At 36.7% G+C, this 19,172-nt stretch overlaps 1 protein-coding gene across 4 annotated transcripts in view; it reads left to right on the forward strand.

Annotated features, from left to right (window-relative positions):
* The window catches only part of ELOVL7 (ELOVL fatty acid elongase 7), a 31,569-nt gene extending 12,707 nt beyond the window's left edge, over positions 1-18,862 (forward strand). For all 4 annotated transcript variants that reach the window (XM_042875489.1, XM_042875490.1, XM_042875491.1 and 1 more), the window contains exons 2-8: positions 6,288-6,381; positions 8,834-9,024; positions 11,161-11,241; positions 11,634-11,690; positions 13,384-13,489; positions 16,098-16,234; positions 16,968-18,862. In XM_042875489.1, the coding sequence (XP_042731423.1) occupies positions 6,318-6,381; positions 8,834-9,024; positions 11,161-11,241; positions 11,634-11,690; positions 13,384-13,489; positions 16,098-16,234; positions 16,968-17,171 (840 nt within the window). In that variant the 5' untranslated portion in view covers positions 6,288-6,317 and the 3' untranslated portion in view covers positions 17,172-18,862. The remainder of the gene's footprint in view (positions 1-6,287; positions 6,382-8,833; positions 9,025-11,160; positions 11,242-11,633; positions 11,691-13,383; positions 13,490-16,097; positions 16,235-16,967) is intronic.
* The last annotated feature ends 310 nt before the right edge of the window (positions 18,863-19,172 follow it).

Below are 19,172 nucleotides of genomic sequence, written 5' to 3' on the forward strand. Positions count from 1 at the left end.
GGAAATCTGTAATGCCAGAAGATAACCAACTTCATTGCAGAATGTAGGTGAGCAATCAATATAACGTAATAGCTATTCTGTATTTGTTTGTAGTGTGGCATAAGGGAGTAATGTAGTTAAAATAACTTTACGTAACCATGCACCCTTGAGAAATAGGAAGGGCAGAGCTGATGTTCTCCAGGTAATGCAAAAGATAACGATCTGTGAAATGTTCTCGATTTAATTACCATGTGAACTTCAAGAGCAGAATTAACAATTGTATATTAAGTGATTCTGAAACATCGAAGTTTCATAACTGTGTCTGAATATGTCAGCTAGTATTACTGTCATTTCTTAAGAAGTTGTGAAATCAGAACTGCGTGGATCAGTGCTCTCTCATGTTCCTGAAGGGTCTCTGGGATGGGAGGGGTTCTGCCATCATTACCTGCTGGACATGTTAGAGGGGTAACATTCTAGAAAATGTGCTTCTAGCATCTGCCTTGGGTGGAAGTTACCCCAATGAAGCTTGTACTTTGCTGTCGTATTTCCAGTCTTGCTGAGCAATACCTATAAAAGCAAGGTCCTCTCTGCCAGGATCTGTAAAGATATGACAAGGAAGAATAATTTTAAACTAAAAGAGAGGAGATTGAACTTAGATGGCAGAATACAATTTCTTACTGCAGTGGTGTTACCAAGATTTGCTTTTAAATAGTAGAAGTATATTTTAATATTAAAAACTCTGTAGGGGGAATAAATAAGTGCAAAGAATGGCAAATATCTCTCGTGTGGGTTAAGCCAAAGAATGCTAGAAGCTTGTTGTTCTCATTTAAAATTAAAGAATGTTTGAGGCATACCAGTAATTCTTATTAGAGGAAACAGTATTATTATTATTATTTTTTTTTTGAACTAGCAGAACTTGAGCGCTTCCAGCAACTTAATGCCTACTGCTTGTGATCATGAGGCATTCTGAAATGGTTGCTGTGGCATTTTGCACATTCTTGGCTGGCTTAAATTACTTTATCATATATCCCTCTCCAGTAAAGTTAATGGTCAGATTTTAAATCAGTTCTGCAAAACTGTATGCTTTAATTCAGCTTCAGCTATTTCGGCTGTCTGCTGAGCTCTGGGGAACTGGAGAGCAACAAATGGTATTGCTCTTTTGATGCAGCCTGTTCCATCGTTTGGTTCGCTTACGCCCCATCTTTATAACAATGAGGCGTGTTTATTTAAAGGTCTCTTAAAAATGATGTTAGTGCAGCTGGCTTGAACCACAGTGCACAGGATGAATTCTGTTGCTATTAAAATATATATATTTAAAAAGCACTCATTTATTTCTCAGAGTCGAGTACCTTCACAAAGGTTTTCACAGATGATTTCATTTGTCTCACAGAAGTGACTGCAGTGCTTGTTTTCCGGAGCTTCAGAGGACTCTACATATGTTCTTTAAAACTTTTCAGTCAGCAAACTGAACTTGAATTGCTGGATTTTTTAAAAAACTAAAAACAATAACAACACCAAAAATACTTCTGTTACATCATTCAAAATAACTGAATTCTGAGCATTATTCCATTAGTATCACTAATTTTGAGCAAGTTCACTCCAATCTAGGCTATTTTAAAAAGAAAATCCCCTGCTACTAGCATGCTGTGTGGCTTCCTATAGTGTTCCTATTATAAGCAGGAGGTGGAACATTGGAAATAAAAGAGCTGATGTGCTGATTCTGCAGGTATGTTAGCAGGTGTATGAACTAAATGTTGTCGAACTGACTGAACTGTGACTAAATAAATGCTTAATGTGCGAATGGGTTCATAGTGTGAAGAGCTAAATCTGTGTATTTAAGAAATGGTTTTCTTTGCCTCCGGGTCTTTGTCCCTTCAGGCTAAATACTTCCTGTTTCATGCTTAGAGGATAAGTTCTGTAGGCTTTGAAAGCTGCAATGGAATCAGACCTGTGCCAGTGATTCATTGGGTTTCTTCCCACTGACATGATTGTACTGCAAAAAATCAGCCTTCAAAATTGTTTGTTTTCTTTTTATTGATGTACAGTCTAATTGTTTCTCTTTTGTGTGGTTATGTGGATTTTTTTGGAGTGTTCTTAAAAACTAACAGCAAGAAAAATTACAACAAAAAGACTTGTTGTGGTATTTCCCAGTACGTATGAGTTTGTGCATGAAGTGTAAAGTGACAAGACAAAACGTACCTCCTAATGTAAATGTAACCAATTGCTCATAGAAGTGGAATTACAAAGGAGAAGTAGGTGGCTAGTTGAGAAATCAAATAGAATTGTAAAATGGTTTGAAAATAAGGTGGTAGTGTTGCATGCAAAAGTTGATTTTAAATCTTCTAGCTGTTGGAAGGTTATGAGCAGCACTGTCTTCCTCACAGACATTGTTCCTGCTCTCGGAATACCTAGTTGTGTCTTTTTGTTCTCTGCTTACTTTTGGATGTAATTTCTTAGCATCTGCGAGGCAAAGCTGAGTGAGGCGGACTGCTCTAGGGCTGCGCCCTTCTCTTCTGTCTGGCAGCTAAGCTGCAAAATTTCCAGAATAAGTTCAGCAGTGGTTGTGAACAGAAATGAAACTTTGAAGGCTGAAGGCCTTGTTGTATCAGTACCTGTGAAATGTTTTTAGGGGGGAGATGGGGCAAGCGTTTATGCAACAGTATGGAGAGCATTTTTTTGTCTGCTGCATGTCTGCCTTGAGCAGAAGCAGGGAATACCCTGTAGTAGTAGCAGTAGTAGTAGTAGGAGTAGTCCAGTTCCAGTGGCCAGCTGGCATTAGAGTCGCTGTTTAAACACTGACAGCACGTTTATCTGATTCTTAATACAAAACAGAAGTGGTGTTGACACGTCAAATGGATAAAAGCAAAGACTTGTGCATTGCTGAGGTTGCAGTTGTCAGGTTTCGAGGTTGCAGCCATGAGGAGGAAAAGTCTATCAACACCACAAAGAGTAATAAGTGGCAATCTATTCTGAGCAAGCATCCACACGGTTTCTGGACTTTTGAGAGCATGTTTGGAGGTAGTGAGATTCCTCATTTAATGTAGGTCTTGATCAGCATATAGAACTAGCCAGTCTGAGCTTCATTTAGATCATCTCCAGGTTGACAGGAGGAGAATGGCAGTGAATTCAGTAAGCTATTGTTCTTTGTTAAAGTACTGATTAAATGTTACGTGATTATCTGTATTCGGTGAATATATATATATATATTTTTGACTGAAATACTGAGCTGTTCTGTGAACAAAGTATTTTGTAGGTTTTGGTAAAATGTGTTGAACATTTGTTTGATATACCTCGATATATAGTCTGATATACTCTTGACTGGATATTCTAAGCTGACTGAAATAGGAAGAATTCTTTATTGTAAGTCTAACTTGCTGTAATTAATCTATTTAATAATTATTAATAAAGTACAGATTTTCAACACTTTTCACTAACGCAAGTTAACCTTCAGCCACGTTGCTTTGTTGATTGTTGTACGATCTGATAAACCTTGCTGTTCAGCTTAACTGGGTTGAGTTTACATAGTGTTATTATCATCCATAGTTTGGTTTCTGAAGCAAGATGACAGGGTTATTTATAATTTGCAAAAAAGAAGAGGGTCATTGAAATTTACAATAGAGAAGGAAGGAGATATTTCCTGCTTTTGCTAATTTTGCCAGCACCTTTATAAACACAGTTTTATAACACTGGTGCCTTTTTTAGAAAAAAAATAACAATAATTGTGTAAAAATGGACATGGACTTCTTTCATGTTGAGTTCTGTTAGAAGCATGTATGGGCATATGTCTGCTCATTGAGCTCCAGTGTGACTGTACATGTGTGGGGGAGTAAAAATAATTGCTGTGGATTTATGGGTACAGCTATTGCTGAGGAATGTATGGGTAGTGATTTATTGGTTATGCTAAATGCTCTTGATCACAGTTAATGTAAGATTGCTAGAGCAAGGCACCATTGAATTGAAAAATAAGATTAATTAAAAAGAAAAAACTAAAGAACTGTTCTCTGCAAAAATCCAGCTCCTGTTGTATTTATCTTAGCTATACAGATTCCTCAATATTTGCTTGCTTAAATGTAAAAGAGGGAAAAAGGGAAAATTCATGCTTAATTTGAAAATAAAAAAAGGAATATTTGATTCACTAGGAACTGAAGATTATAGTGCCCATGTGTGTGAACTGCACTTAGGCTGTTAGAATTGCCCTGTCAGTAATGTAAGGCAATCAAATTAATCTGTGTAGGTGGAAATAGATTAGGCTATTGTGTGCTTGCATACTAAAGGTCATCAGGCTATTTCTAATTTTAATAAGGCTTTCAATTACAAGGAACATTCAAAACTGTCTCAGCAAGACACTGTACCACTGGGCATGTGGTGGAAAGACTTAATATAAAGAGTTCAGTACAGCATAATAACAAAATTAAGCTTTTGTGAAGTGAGCAACTGTGTGGGGGATTATGGGATTTTTCTCTACTTTTTAATAGCTGTGTACGTGTCTGTTTTTGTTTGTGCATTAGAATAATTTTGCATTTATGTAGAATGTTATGCTGAGTGATAACTGCACAGTAATAAGAAACATCTTCATTTTAACTTGTTTAATGAAAGATTATAGGCTTGCTGGATCAATGTTGACTTCTCTGATACCCACAAAAAGTAGTTTTGCAACATCTGTAAAGTGGAAGATATAAATGATAATCACTTAAGCGTGATAGCTATGAAGAAGTAAGGAGTTCACTCCCTTCGTCATACTGAAGATGTTCAGCAATTTGCAAGTTTAGCTACTTGAATTTCTATCGTACTGTCTAAATCAAGTAGTATAGGGCATGTGAAGATGGTCAGCATAAAGGCAGTGATGTTTTGCTAGGAGATGATGATAGTGATTCTGGAAGATGGTGTTTCTGGAAGCTGTCAGCAGAGGGAACAATTTCTGAACAAGAAAGGGTGGTTTCAGGTGTATACACACAGGACAGAAGTGCAAGCAGGAAAATGTGGGTAGCAAAAATGAGAGTTGGTAAGAGCTAGATCAGATGAACCCTAATGAAGGCAGGCTTGTCAGTTGTGTTTTGTGATGAAGGGCTGGCGTAGCGTGTTTTGGGGTGATTCAATACTATGAAATTCCAGAGAACAGGAAATGCTTTTAGAACTAGAGATAAGGAGGAAAATATTTTATAGGCTTGCTACAGTGCAGGCTCATAGAATGGCTTGGGTTGGAAGGGACCTCAAGGATCATCGAGCTCCACCTCCCCCTTCCCTCTCCCCCCCCCACTCCCCCCCCCCGCCAACCTCCACACTTAATACTAGACCAGGCATACATCACCACGGTGGTAGAACTGGCTTTCAAAAGCTGCAGCTGACTTAGACTGGAGGAGTATGAAATTGGAGGCCAGAACAAAGGAGCTGGTTATCAAAGTGTGTTGCAGCCTGGACTAAGAGGTGAATACTGTGTGAAGATTATGCTGAGATACTGAGAGTGACACTGAGTGGGAGTAGGAGTGGAACCACTCAGATGTGCTGGGATTAAAAAAATAAATTCTCTGGGGGAAATGAGCTAAGGTAGGCGCTGGTGGGTACTTGATTTTTGGAGTGAAAAATCAGTACTCATACAAATGTGTGGTGTTTTATATTTGTGGATGGTGCTGTGTGCAAGCTGGATTTGCTGGAAATTTCTTTGAGTTAATGCTATTGCCAGTGGTAATATAATGCTTCATAATGCTCTTACAGAAAGAGTTGATTCATAAGAGTGTGATTTGCATGCTAATTATAATGTGGCTAATTACTGTATTTAAAATAAGTGTGCAGACATTGGAGTCTCTTCTCCCTCCCACCTGTCTTAGAAACCCTCCTTAGCTAGAAAATTGAACTTTTCAATAGTAAACATTACAAAGAGGAACTTCACCACTTTACCAGTGCGTTAGACTTTTAAAGGAGATGGCAATAAACACAAACTAAGCAGCTGCTCTTTATTTATATTTTCCCCTTCACTGTGATGGTTAACCACAGTGTGGTTTCTTGAGATAACACTTTATGGCATGGAAGCACCTTGTTCAGTATGCAGAGATTATGAAATCATATCGTTGTGCATAACAGCTCAGCTATAAGTCAGCATCAAGTGTAATGCAATATGGCCAGCTAATAATGCTCCCTAATCTGTATTTCACATGTGGTGCTCCATTTAACTTTTTCTTCTTTCCATTCTATTTGCTGAAAATATTTTCCAAAATGCTGTTGGAGAAGGCTATTGACATAATGAGACATTGAGCTTTGTTTTATTAATTACATAAATCTATATTTATATTTTGTTTTCATTTTTCCTGCAGGCAACATCATAAAATCTTAATCAGGTGAAAATGGCCCTTAGCAATTTGACCTCAAAGGCTGTGCTGCTCTATGATGAATGGATCAAAGATGCCGGTGAGTCATTTAAATCTAAAACTTCACTTTCAATAATGTTGAAGTTCAGTGTGTAGATATTGTAGGTGTGCTGATACCAGCTTAAAGTAGCTTTGTCTTCCTGTACGTGTTTCATAGACTGGTCAGGATAGCTACTGACATTTTTAACTATAAAGAACAAGTTAGGTTCTGAATTTAAAACAAAACAAAACAAAAACAAACTTGGCTAACTTACAGGTATAACCCCAGACTAATGAATGCAGGCAGTGATTACTCTGTAGGAGTTTCTGGCTTGCTTAAATATGAAGTTTAGCTTTTTTCTATGCTACTGAATGCAAAGCTCTAACTTTTTCACTACCAAACAATGGTAGGCTATTGATAGAACTAGGTGTGTGGTGTTACTGTATTTTCTTTTCTAAATACAAGCCCTGATAAGGTACAATATATTGAAATTAGCCTTCAGAGCAATTCACTCTCACAACCCTATTTCAAAGATTAGTCTCTTGGTGCACCCAATATGAGGATATTAAACATGTTTCGCTTTAACGTAATATTAGTGTTCCTCATTGCGGTAGCCATGTAGTAAACTGCATTAGCTGATTCTCAGGGAGACTTGAGAAGCAGTGAAAGATTGATAAATACTTATTCCAGTATAGCTTCCAGTACAGCTAGGAGCTATCTGTCTTGTTCAGTAGCATCAGAGCTTGTCTATGAACAGGGAGTTTTAGCACTATGATGCATGTGGGTGAAATGGATTGAGATGGGTGACAGAGCATTTCTGCTGCGCTGTCCATGATGTCACAATTTGAGTTTCTCATCTCTCTCTGCTCAGTAGTGCTTGTATTTGGCATCTTATTGTGTATTATGGTTTCTTCAGAATCAAATGGGAAATGTTTTGGTAGTACCAGTGCGAGGGGTGGATGCAGAAAAGCAATCAGTTGTGAAGAGCAAGTGACTATCTTGCAATGCTATGCATACAGATGCAGTTTTTTCTAATCTGCTGTGCAGTGGTTCACAACTTCATTTGGTTGGTGATGGGCAGCAGCACTGGGCACATAATAGGCTGTGAGGAGTACTATAATTTGTTTTCAAGTTTTTTATGTTTATGTAAAGCCCTGAATTCACTAACAGGTATCACTTACATGACTGTAAACAGCGCTAGAGCGCCTCATGGATAACATGTTGCTTGTGTGCCATAAGTTGAACGCAAATTAAACATTTAACAAGAATTGCAGTGGTGTAACTCCGCTGCCAACACACAGCACCAGACCATGAAAGCAGCATTTTATGGAGTCAGTAGATATCTCAGGGTCTTTCTGTGATTGTGGAGAAATGTCTCTTTTAGCTGGGACTTGGTGATGAAGCACAAATAGGTGCAGTAGGATAAAGATGAAGTTTAAAAGGGATGGCAGCATGTGTGGGAGGAGACTGCAATCATTGAAATCTGTCTGTGGTATCTGGAGAGGAACTTGTAATATTTTTACTGTTTGGAAGCTTGTAGTATGAAATTATGTGTTCGGGGGTGCTGTGGAAGTGGTGACATGCCAGGACTTGTTAGGCACAAGCTATGAATACCAACTGATGGGATGGAATGTTTTCTAACTTTGAAATCCCCATGCTTATTACCTCTAACAACATACTGTTTGTAACACTTGAGGATCTTGAAAAGTGGAGCTACTCCCTGTCTGTACCTTGAACTTGTGAGACAAGGCTTATGCTTTTCCAGAGGAATGCAGTCTTGTTTGCAAATGCAACCTCAGTAATCTGCTTGTGCATTGCCTTCCGAGCCACGTTAATGTAAGAAAATGCTGGTTTTTCATCGGGGAGAGCTGTAGACTGAAAAGAACTTTAGTTTTGATTCCATGTGTCTTTCTCATTGTGTAGTGTGAAGAACTGATGACTTATGAGAAGCTGCTGAGAGAACTGGGAAGTTTAGTCAGGAAAAGATGAAGCTAAGGAGAGACTTTATTGTTCTGTACAACTGCCTGAAGGGAGCTTGCAGTGAGGAGGGTATTGGTCTCTTCCCTCAGTCAGCTAGAGAAACAGAAGGGAATTACCTCAAGTTATAGTAGGGGGAGGTTTAGATTGGATGTCAGGAAGAACTTCATGGAGAGGGTGGTCAAGCACTGCCCAGGGAAGTGGTGGAGTCCCCATCAGTGAAGGCATTTAAGAGATGTGTGAGCTTAGCACTACAGGACATAATTTAGCAGTGGGATTCAGTAGGTCAGGCTGCTGTTTGGACTTGGTGATTTTAAAGGTGTTTTCCAACTATGTGATTCTGCAATTCAGGAAGAAGCATAGAATCCAGCAGGTGCTAACTCTTGTTATCCGGCTGGAATAGGTTGGAGACAAATGGTGTCTAAATCTTGATCAGTGAAAGTAACACCTGAGCCATTAAGAATTACATACTTTTCAGAAGCCTTTTTAGGTTTTAATGAGTACAAGACAGATCTGATTTCCTTTTTTCTTCTAGATCCGAGATTGGAAGGCTGGCCACTCATGTCTTCACCTTTTCCAACAACCTTTATAATTGGAACCTACATTTATTTTGTCACTTCACTGGGACCCAAACTCATGGAAAATAAAAAACCTTTTGAACTGAGGCAGATAATGGCATTTTATAACTTTAGTGTGGTAATACTTTCCTTGTATATGACTTATGAAGTAAGTATTGCTTTTATTTGCAACATAGGTATATATTTGATGTCTCTAAAACACCTAATACATTTTAATAAACTTACTAATACAATTCTTGCTCTTCAATTCTCAAAACTGTTATTCTGATTACTTTAGTTATAGTTCTCCAAGCAGTATGCTAAATAAGTTGAGCTGGTACTTGATAAAAGAGAGTAACTCATACCTTGAAAAATAGTAATATATTTTATATGCAACTATATATAATTTACAGATTTAAAAATCCTTGCAATGTATTTGATATTCATTGGCTATGTTTTTCTTAGTTTTATGTAATTGTTTTTATCCTATGCCACAGTCAGCAACGATGTTTCATTGTGATGTAGAATATGTTTACTAAAGAATAATCTTCAGTTAGGTCTGCCTTTTGAATTACAAATGCTAACAATATCTAACTTTGAGTTCCTCATCCTCTAAAAATTTTTTCTTAAAGTATCTTTGAACACTGGATGATGTTTCAGAGAAGGAACACTGAGGTTTTGCTGTAGTTCATAGCTCAAGCAAGTATTAGACTTTTAAGAAAGCAAAGCCTGGTTACGTATAGAGCTAGTGTTGATTGGCCAGAAGGTCCTTAAGAATGAATAGTATAGACTGTTTAGGAACTTTAATCTAGAACCAGTTTTTTAAACCTTAAGATAGATATCTGCTTAAGGTCTTTTTTTTTTTGTTTTTTTAAAGAAAAGCCTGGTGAAACATCATTATGCTAGTAACTAATGATGCTTTTTATATAAAATTTGGTTATGTGGTTATATGGTTTGTCAAATTATTCATGAAAAGGTGCCAGATAATCCTGCCAAGATGGCAGTGATTCTGCTAGATCAATTGCAAAGATCTCATCATTATTTACGATGAACTGCCTGACGTTTCTTTTACCAGCACTTTAACAACAGTGCAGCAGGAGTTGCTTGGTGTAATGGTGGTTATTTTGAGTGCTCTAAGTGTTGGGGCAAGATGCACATGTTTGCTTTTTACTTTTTGTTTCGAAAAATCATCAAATGTCTGTTTGTGGTTTGGTGATAATCTTGATTATAAGCCCTCAAACTTATATAAAACAAAGTTAGTAGCAGACCAAATTTTAACATAGCATTCAATCTGCGTCAAGATTTGTATTTTAAAATTTCATGAAAGGATGCCTAGATGCAGTATGACAGATTGAATCTCTGCTATTGTCTGACTCAGCAAAAAGCTGAAATTTTTTTTTCCTCTTTGTATCCAAGCCATTTTGTGGGTGTTAAAGTATTATGCTGTGTTGGTGTTCTAAATCTTGCTTTATTTAAACAACTGATTCTTAAGGAAGTTAACACATTTATTGCAATTGCAGACTAATTCATTTCGTCTGTTACAGAGCTGAACCTCCTATCATGCATAAGAGGATTATGATGAGAAGTATTTTTTAAATTGATACAAGATGCAGTAGTCTCAGTGGCTGGCAGGAGAGTGAGCAAGTGCAATATTAATAATGTGGCTCTTGTCTTGAGTTCTAATGCAGTCCAAGATAAATGATTGAGAGAAATTACTAATGATACATGCAGGCCTGCCCTGTACACCTGCTCTTGACTAAAAACATTAGCTTCTAACCCACTGCGTCTGTGAAAGGTAATCGAATCATGCAGTTAACTAAGCAAGATTTTAGGATTTAGATTTAGGGTACTAGAACTGTAGTGGATATAGATTTGTTCCTCATTAAGGGTAGTAAGCTATACTTCTCAGTTGTACTGATTTTCTTGAGGAGTAAGACTTTTGGCTGTGGTAATGGCTTCCAAAAACTTTGAAAATGTTGACTTGCTTTTGTGGTCTGATTTATATAGTTACTTAGCTAGCACGTGTTTTGAGATGTTGTTTCTCCTCCTGTTAGTAATGCTGTGAGATAATAGGTAGAAAGAAGCTTCTTGTCTGTAGGTGTGGTCCTGGAATTACAAATTCGTTAATCTGCAGCAGCAAATGGTAACTAGCCCACACAGAGGTAGGTTTCTGACAAGCTTGCTGATCCAGCAAGTTTATAAGGTTGTTTTGCCCTCCTGCTTAGTTACGGCAAAAGTAATCTGACATTAATTACTTTTTCATAAGACACAATGTAAACCTATGCTCTAATTTTATGTGCTTCAGTTTCTTATGTCAGGTTGGGCAACTGGCTACTCATTCCGATGTGATATTGTTGACTACTCGAGGTCACCTACAGCCCTAAGAGTAAGTAGCCAAATGCAAGGCCACGTTGTTATGCTACTCTGACTTTATTTCTGGAAATGCTTTCGAACAACCAAATGTGTTGCTTTAGAGTGGAGTGCTCTAAAGGATAATGCCTTTCAGCATAATGTAGAACATGTGAGTTAACTGTAGGGGTTGGTTGTTAGGGAAATGGGCGATACATTTGTTGGCTTGTCTCTTTTGGTTTTAGAATTCTCTAAGGATGAAATTTTTTTAGAAAAAATTGAAACAGAACCATAAAAGAAATTATGTATCACCAAGGCACTGTTTTTTTTTTTTCCTTCCTTTCTTCTGTTTTCTTTTTATACACTTACTGCCATTTCTTGGTTTTATTTATGATTATTAGAATTTAACAGTGTTTTTCACTCTTGCAGATGGTACGAACTTGTTGGCTATACTACTTTTCCAAGTTCATTGAATTATTAGACACTGTAAGTATTTGTAGCCTAATAAGTGATGTATTGACGCTTCCTTTTCTCAATAAAAGAACCGCTTCTATTGCGGCTGAAGGCATAAACTGCTTTTTCATTAACTCTGCGACCCTCATTACTGGAATACCATGGAAGTGTTAACCTGTACTGTCTTTCATTGTATTCCCATCATTCCTTGACAACCAGTGAAAATGCTAGTTAGACAACATACTTCTCAAAAATTAGGAAGCCCTGATAGCTTGGCTGCTTATCAGCTGATTACATGAACCCACTGTGCTGAAGCAATGATTGTCTCAACACAGTGGATAAAACACGGTATTGATGATGTTGAAATCTGTTGCATGTCATCTTCAAATTTTTTTCTGTTTCTTGGAATATTTACATCAAATAGCACTGAATAGAGCATAAGTTGCCATACCTACCTTCTCTGAAATCTTTTGTGTGTTTGTGTGGCCATGACCAGAGATGCATGTAGTAGTAGGCCCGTACTCCAAACTGTTTCATAGAAAGTCTGAACTGCAGTGTGTTAAAGCGGAATGCAGGCCTTGGTCACCACTAAGAGCAGTCTGCCTTACCTTCTTTCTGAAGGGTTGGCAGAGTTCTTCTCAAGACAGCTTCTGGATGCTGGAGTCAGCTGTGGTTTCTTTGTCTTATGGTACTTGGTGCAACAGTGATGATTCAGGGGCTGACTCACAAGTAGCTTGGATGTTCTATACCCTGCAAGCAAAGTTAGCCAGCTGACTTGCATCTACCAACAGTCATTTTGAAGATCCGACTGACTGGGACAAATGGAATGGTAATGGAAGTGACAGGAATGTTGGAACTGGAAAAGCCTGAATGCCTTAGTTCTCTATTTAATAATCTTGTTAAGATTGGTACTTTCTAATTAGCGCTGGGTTTGTGAAAAAGAAAAACTATTTGTTTTATTTGAATCCACCCAATCAGATACCTATTTCTCAGCAGCTTTTTTTTTTGTTGTTGGAAGAGTGATTTCTTAGCTGCATGTAAGTCAGCTGTTTCCAAATATTTTTCCTGGCTCACCAGACTTAATTTTTTTGTTTCTCTTCTTGCCATCTGATACTACCTTTCTCATGACCTGGCATCTTACATTTTTCTTCCTGTTGTGGCTTAACACTTATCTCAGTGTTTGTCCTTTTAAATCTGGCCCATCAATATCTATTAAAAATGCCTGCATATATTCTTTCCTATGTTGCCTTTTTCCAACAGTAGCTAATTTGGCGTTCAAAATCAAGTGCTCTTCCTCTAACTTAATATTTTCTCTTGCCTCTGTCTATTCCTAGCCCTTTGGTTCATTTCCCTAAATGTCTTTTTTTTGTACTTGTAGTTCAGGACACTTAAAACATCTGATCCTTCTTGATTACTTCTCAGTCCAAGCACGTCCATCTCGCACTGTCCACTGACATAGAAGGCAGCTCAGCCTTGGACACTTTCTTTCAAAGCTTGCTCTGGCTACTGAAAATCCATAGGTGGATTTTAATACTGGTTTAATTTTTTTTGAAAATTAGTCAGTCATGTCCAGAGCATCACTTTCTCACCTTGTCCTGCAACTGCAACAATGAAGAATTTTTAAATATACAGTAGAGAGCAACCAGCACTGACACATACAGTTTTCTGTAAGTATGTTCTGCTTGAATATCTTCCATAACATTCTGCTTGTTAAAATCTGTTTCAGATATTTTTTGTGCTGCGTAAGAAAAACAACCAAGTTACATTCCTGCATGTCTTTCATCATTCCATCATGCCATGGACCTGGTGGTTTGGAGTCAAATTTGCTGCAGGTAGCAAAGAGACAGTTTAACTTTTACATATCTTCTGGTAGCAAAATTTAAATAAGAGAGACAAATATTTGAAGAACAGATTAAAAAATTCTTGCGAACATTAATCTTTTAAAATTTGTACGCCTTCAGGATCTTTGATCTGAGATACATGACAACTATGTAAATGGGACAGTACTAATTTTTCTTATTTGACATAATTTTGTTCAGTTGAGGGGAAAAAGTGCAGAGGAGAGAGAGCTAAGCAAAGAGCACAAATATGTAAAAAAAGAGGTGTGACTGTGACATTAAAAGTGGTAGAAAAGAAGTGTAAAACAGAAGTTCACACCTACTTTGAAGACATTAGTCCCTTGGCACATAAGAGCTGAACTGGAGGGGAGTACTGTGTTCTTGTCATTCCTAGCATTTTTATTTTTACTGTTGTTAGGCAGCATAACTGGTGCTTATTTGCATTGAATACTTTGGCTTTTACAAAAGTATAGACCTTAATTATTACAAAAACTTAGGCTATACTTGTACTTCAATTGAACTGATTTATTTTGTCCTCTTTAGACTACCTTTTCTCCTTCCCTGCTCTGTGTTTCTGTGCACGCTACAAAATTAGTGTGTAACACAAATAAAGCATGAGAATAGTCATCTGGTAGTTGCATAATGGAGAAATACATACTCCTTTAGCAGTACATCTGTAGGAAGGTGTGGAGTGTTTTTTCTTATAGGAGTTTTTTACCAAGAAATATGGTTTTTTTGTACATGTTTCTTTACTCATGTTTTCTGATGTGCTTTTTTCCTCCCAGAAAAAAGCAGTTAAGCTGATGAATAGAACTACGCTGATAACATCTGATATGTTAGTTCTTGTTTTATGAATGTGAAAACAAGCCTCAAAAGCAGTGCAGTAAACTTACATAGGGGTCTTCTGAACAAGCCCAGTATACAGATCTTCCTTGTGTATGGAAGGATATAATTTTACTGCATTTGCTGAATTTCTGTTATTAGGAAGCTTGATCACCTCTTTTTCAAATGTTGATGAACAACTGGAATTCAAATTAATGAGAAAATTGTAATTAGTTTTTTTCAGCATACAGCTTAGTATGTCTATAGACGTGCAAAGAATCCCAGTGACTAATAGCCTCTCCTCTTCAACTTCGAAAAGATCCCATTTATAAGTGACTTTCTGCCTCTTTCCTGGGCATTGGATCATTATACCAGATATAGGCTTCTGAGTTTGCCTAGATTCAAGTTTCCCATGTGATAATTTGACCAATACTTTCAGCAAACCGTGCAAGGTCTGTTTTCTCACCTGCTCAGTCATGAAGAGCTGTGTTTATTTCTACTCTATTGCTAATCTTTATATTAATTTTTTAAAATACTGTTGTGTTTAACAATTTATTTTTTTCCAAGAATTTCAGTCCTGCTGATGATAATCTTGTATTCAGCTTTGTCACAGTTTGTCCTTGCTTCTAAGTAATGTGGTTGTGGTCTCTACTGACCAAGCTTTTCCTGATGTGATACAAACAGGAAACAAAGTATTGTATATATCTATAGTGGTGTTTTTTGGACCATATTCTTGTACTGTTGTTTTTTCCCCTCTGCTTTAACTATTTATTTTTTCTTTTGCATATTCACTGTGCAGGCCAAGAAAAGTATGTCCTTTTGGACTGTGAGAACACTCAAATTATTTTTGAAAAACACAAATAGCTTAGTTTCAAAGACAGTTTGCAATCACAGCTGGAGCAGCTATGATCTATCAAGCTGGAGGCAGTGAGAGCTACTAAAATCACAAAATAAGGTTTATTTTTAACTTAAGTGATTTTTCAACGGCAAATCGGCTTTTGGATACAAATGTTTCTCACCAAGTGTCTGCTCTTTTTTTTTTTTTTCTTTCTCTTTTGCTTTCTTCCTGATGGCTCAACATTTTCATGTTCATGATTCTCTTAAAAATAGCTTGCCACTTCTTAATTTGTATTGTAAAATTTAATTAATTACTTAAAATTACCTTCTGCCAAATTATCTAACTCTTTTGTTGATCCAGTGGAAAAAGAAACATTTCTTCACATGCTACATGGACTGTTTTTGTCTTCCCAGTTCCAGTCATGAGTTTGCCCCAGAGTATTGTTACTTGGCCTTAAATTTCATTTTCACTGTATGCATGCCTTTGAGATGGAGCACAGATTTGTGAGGCCTTCATTTATGTTGTAATTAAAGAAATGTTCTGTCTGAAACTATGATTTCTTCCTTGGAGATTTGTTGGGGATTTATTACTTGTACTCCAATGCTCTGTGAAGTTCATCACGATAAATATAGGTATAAAGCAGGTGGAAGACTGCATACATCAAATGCTCTTCATAAACATCTTTCATTTCAAGATGTTAGTGATTTTCATTTTATTTAAGGTCAACACAGTTTTATTGCTGTTTTGGAACATCTTGGATAAACTTTTGTGATGAGAATTAGTCACCCCCATTCTAGTCGAATACTTGGAGGATTAATCAATGTCTACAGGCTCCTATAGGCTTTGTGGTGTTTTTTTTAGGTTTTGACTCAAACTGCTGAGTCCTGAGGTGTCCTTTTAGTGCACAGTGCAATATGCCACCTTATTTTGTTTTTTTTACAGGTGGCTTAGGAACATTTCATGCCTTATTGAATTGCATTGTGCATGTTATCATGTACACTTACTATGGAATCTGTTCTTTGGGACCGGCCTATCATAAATACTTGTGGTGGAAGAAGTACATGACAACTATCCAACTTGTGAGTAGTTTTCCATTTGACTTCAACATCTCTCAGAAAGCTGACTGTGGCTAGTACAGACAGTACAATATATTTATGCCTTTTATATTCATGTAAATATCATACAGTTGGTCTACTGGCTGAATTTTCGAAATTCTGAGTTAATTCAAAATTAATTTAGCTTCTGGCTAAGGAATTACTGCTTGCAAACACCTCTCTGTGTAACTGGGAATGATTTACCTTGAATATTTGTAAGTTATTTAGAGGCCTTTTGTCTTGGCAGTATAAACTGTGGATTATTAACTTGGCGGTCTTGTGGAAATTTTGTTTTAGTCCTCCATTCTTTTTTGGGATCTGCAGCCTTTTGTGTCACATGACAATATGCGGTCAGAGCTAGAAGAAAACTAATGTTCATAAATCCTAATGTGTTTTCTGTTCGACTGGCTAGCTCACCAGAGGAATGTCCCATTAGTTACTGGTCACTGTCAAATTACTTGTTTCTTCCGAGTTGACCAGTGTGGACTCCTTTTCCTGTAGTATGGGTTTCTCAGTGCTGACTATAATTCATATTGTCCTGGCACTTCTGTCTTTAATCTCAATGCACTAACAATTGAGGAGCATCTAATGCTACATCTCAGTACCTGAAAAAGCCCCCAGCATTTTATAGATGTAAGTTACGCTAAATCTTTTTAAATGTCAGTAGAAAGTTTGTCTTTTAAACTCAAGTATTGATTTTATCTTTTTTTTTTCCCAGGTTCAGTTCATTATGATTACAGCCCACATAGGACAAATCTATGTCATGGATGATTGTCCATACCAGTATCCAATTTTCATGTTTATTATTTGGCTATATGGCTCTATGTTTTTAGTCTTGTTTCTCCACTTCTGGTACCATGCCTACACGAAGGGACAGAGACTACCAAAGATGACAAAAAATGGCATCAGCAAAGATCAGTGAAAAAAAAACTCTTGCCTACGAAAAAAAAAGAAAAAAATGTGTATGTCAAAGTTAAAACTTGCACTACTTGACAATCAAGAAAATTGGGTGCACACACTACACCGTGTATATTTTGTATGTTTTCTTCCAAAGCAGACCTAGTATTTTTGCTGTAAGTTATTTGGGTTTCAGAATTTGGGAAGTAGAAGAGGACAGTGTGGATTTGATTTAAAAAAAAAAATAATAAAAAAAAAAAAAAGTGGGGAAGGGAGGAGGCTTTTTTTTTTTTTTCCAACAACTTGCTCATGTCTTCCCTGCAAGAAATGAACAGATAGATCACACCTGTCTAGAAGATGCAGGAAAATAAATGTATTTGATCAGAAAATTAAAATGTGTATGACAAGTACAAAGTACTTTGAACATTAAGGGAAAAATTACATCACCCTAGTGGTTTACAAGTTGTTGAGACAGTTAGCTGCATTTTATTAAAAGAAATCAGTAAATATCATCCTTGAACCTAAAGCATATTATGAGTATAGCTAATACATAAAATCTGCTTACAAATTATATTACTTTAAAGAAAGGAATGTATGTTAATCTGTTAAAATATGGCACTTAATTTGAATAGAGAATTTTGGATATACATTCTTTTACTGAGAATTCATTTCATGTAAGAAACTTTTACTCATTTAAACATTATTCAAGATGTAGGAAAACTACTAATACGGGGATTATCTAAACTGTCTTGCAGTGTAATGATCAAAACAAACTACTGATTTATTCACCATAGTATTATTGTATTCTTATTAGTCATTGTGTCTAGGAATATATTTTGATATAGGTAGGCTACGCTGTAGGGAGGAGGAAATCCTGTAATCAAGTAATAAGAATCTTAAGTCGTCACAAGTTGTAAAGAAACTGATTTTGATTGAAATCTGAATGTCAGCTACCATGATTGTAATATGCTGTATTTTCTTCCATTCTCATTATCTATAAAAATACCTCCCTTGGAAGTCTTCATGGAGTTTTATCATTGTTTTTTGTTACTATTGTTTATGCTTAACATCTCAAGGTTAATGTTTCTGTATTAATAGGACCAATTACCTTGTCTCTGTTCCTTCAGACTGGGAAAACAGATGTGAGCCATTTTCTGAATTCCTGAGGGTAGGGTAGGTAGAGGTGGTTCAGTCCAGATATGGGATTAACTCGTATGGTGTTTTCCATGGGTAGGCAGGTTGTTAGGGCCACACATACACAGAAATTAAAGGACATTGCTATTTGTATTCAAGTTGCGTTTGTAGCATATGAGTTCATTAAGGAAATGGCTCATGCAACAGACCTTTAAATGAGGAGATAAAGGTGTTTAAATCAATGTTACCTTTAAATGTACTGTTTTCTATTATGATCACTGCTAACAAAAAATAAGCTTGTGATTTTTTTTTTCTTTTTTTTTTTTTTTGCTTTGTGCTTTATCTGATCTGTGGAATTCTCAAATACACAAAATATTGGTGCAGGTTTGAATTGCCTCCCTGTTGTACAATTCCAAGAAAATAAGTTTTGTAACCTAGATACTTTTATGGGGATAGCAACATTGATGTACTGTTAATGCGAAAAGAGTTTAAACTTTATCTTGGACATATGTTGCGAATAATTTCTTACAAAGCTGCATATGAATCTTCTTTATAAAACAAATAAAAATAATTTATATTTTACCTTTTCATGATTTATTCTCTGGGGCTATCAACTCTCATGGCAGACTGCAGTTAAATTAGGATTTGATTGGTGTGTGATATATATCATGATCTTCATTTGGGTGCTTAATCCTCAAATCCTTAGTGCTGAGTTTGATTTCCCTGGCTGAGCATGGAGGGAGATTCTGCACAAACTCATACCAGCCGAAGTGCTGAGTGGGGAAATGCCATCACTGACACCAAGTCTCAAACTATGCCAGACTGTATGTGTGCCCTTGGCTTCCAAAGTAGGGGCTTATCTCCTCAGAACCAAAACCTCGTGTTGTATAAT

This window comes from Lagopus leucura, unplaced genomic scaffold (assembly GCF_019238085.1).
Source record: "Lagopus leucura isolate 7727_CA_CO unplaced genomic scaffold, USGS_WTPT01 Super-Scaffold_100014, whole genome shotgun sequence".
Classification (NCBI taxonomy): Eukaryota; Metazoa; Chordata; class Aves; order Galliformes; family Phasianidae; genus Lagopus; species Lagopus leucura.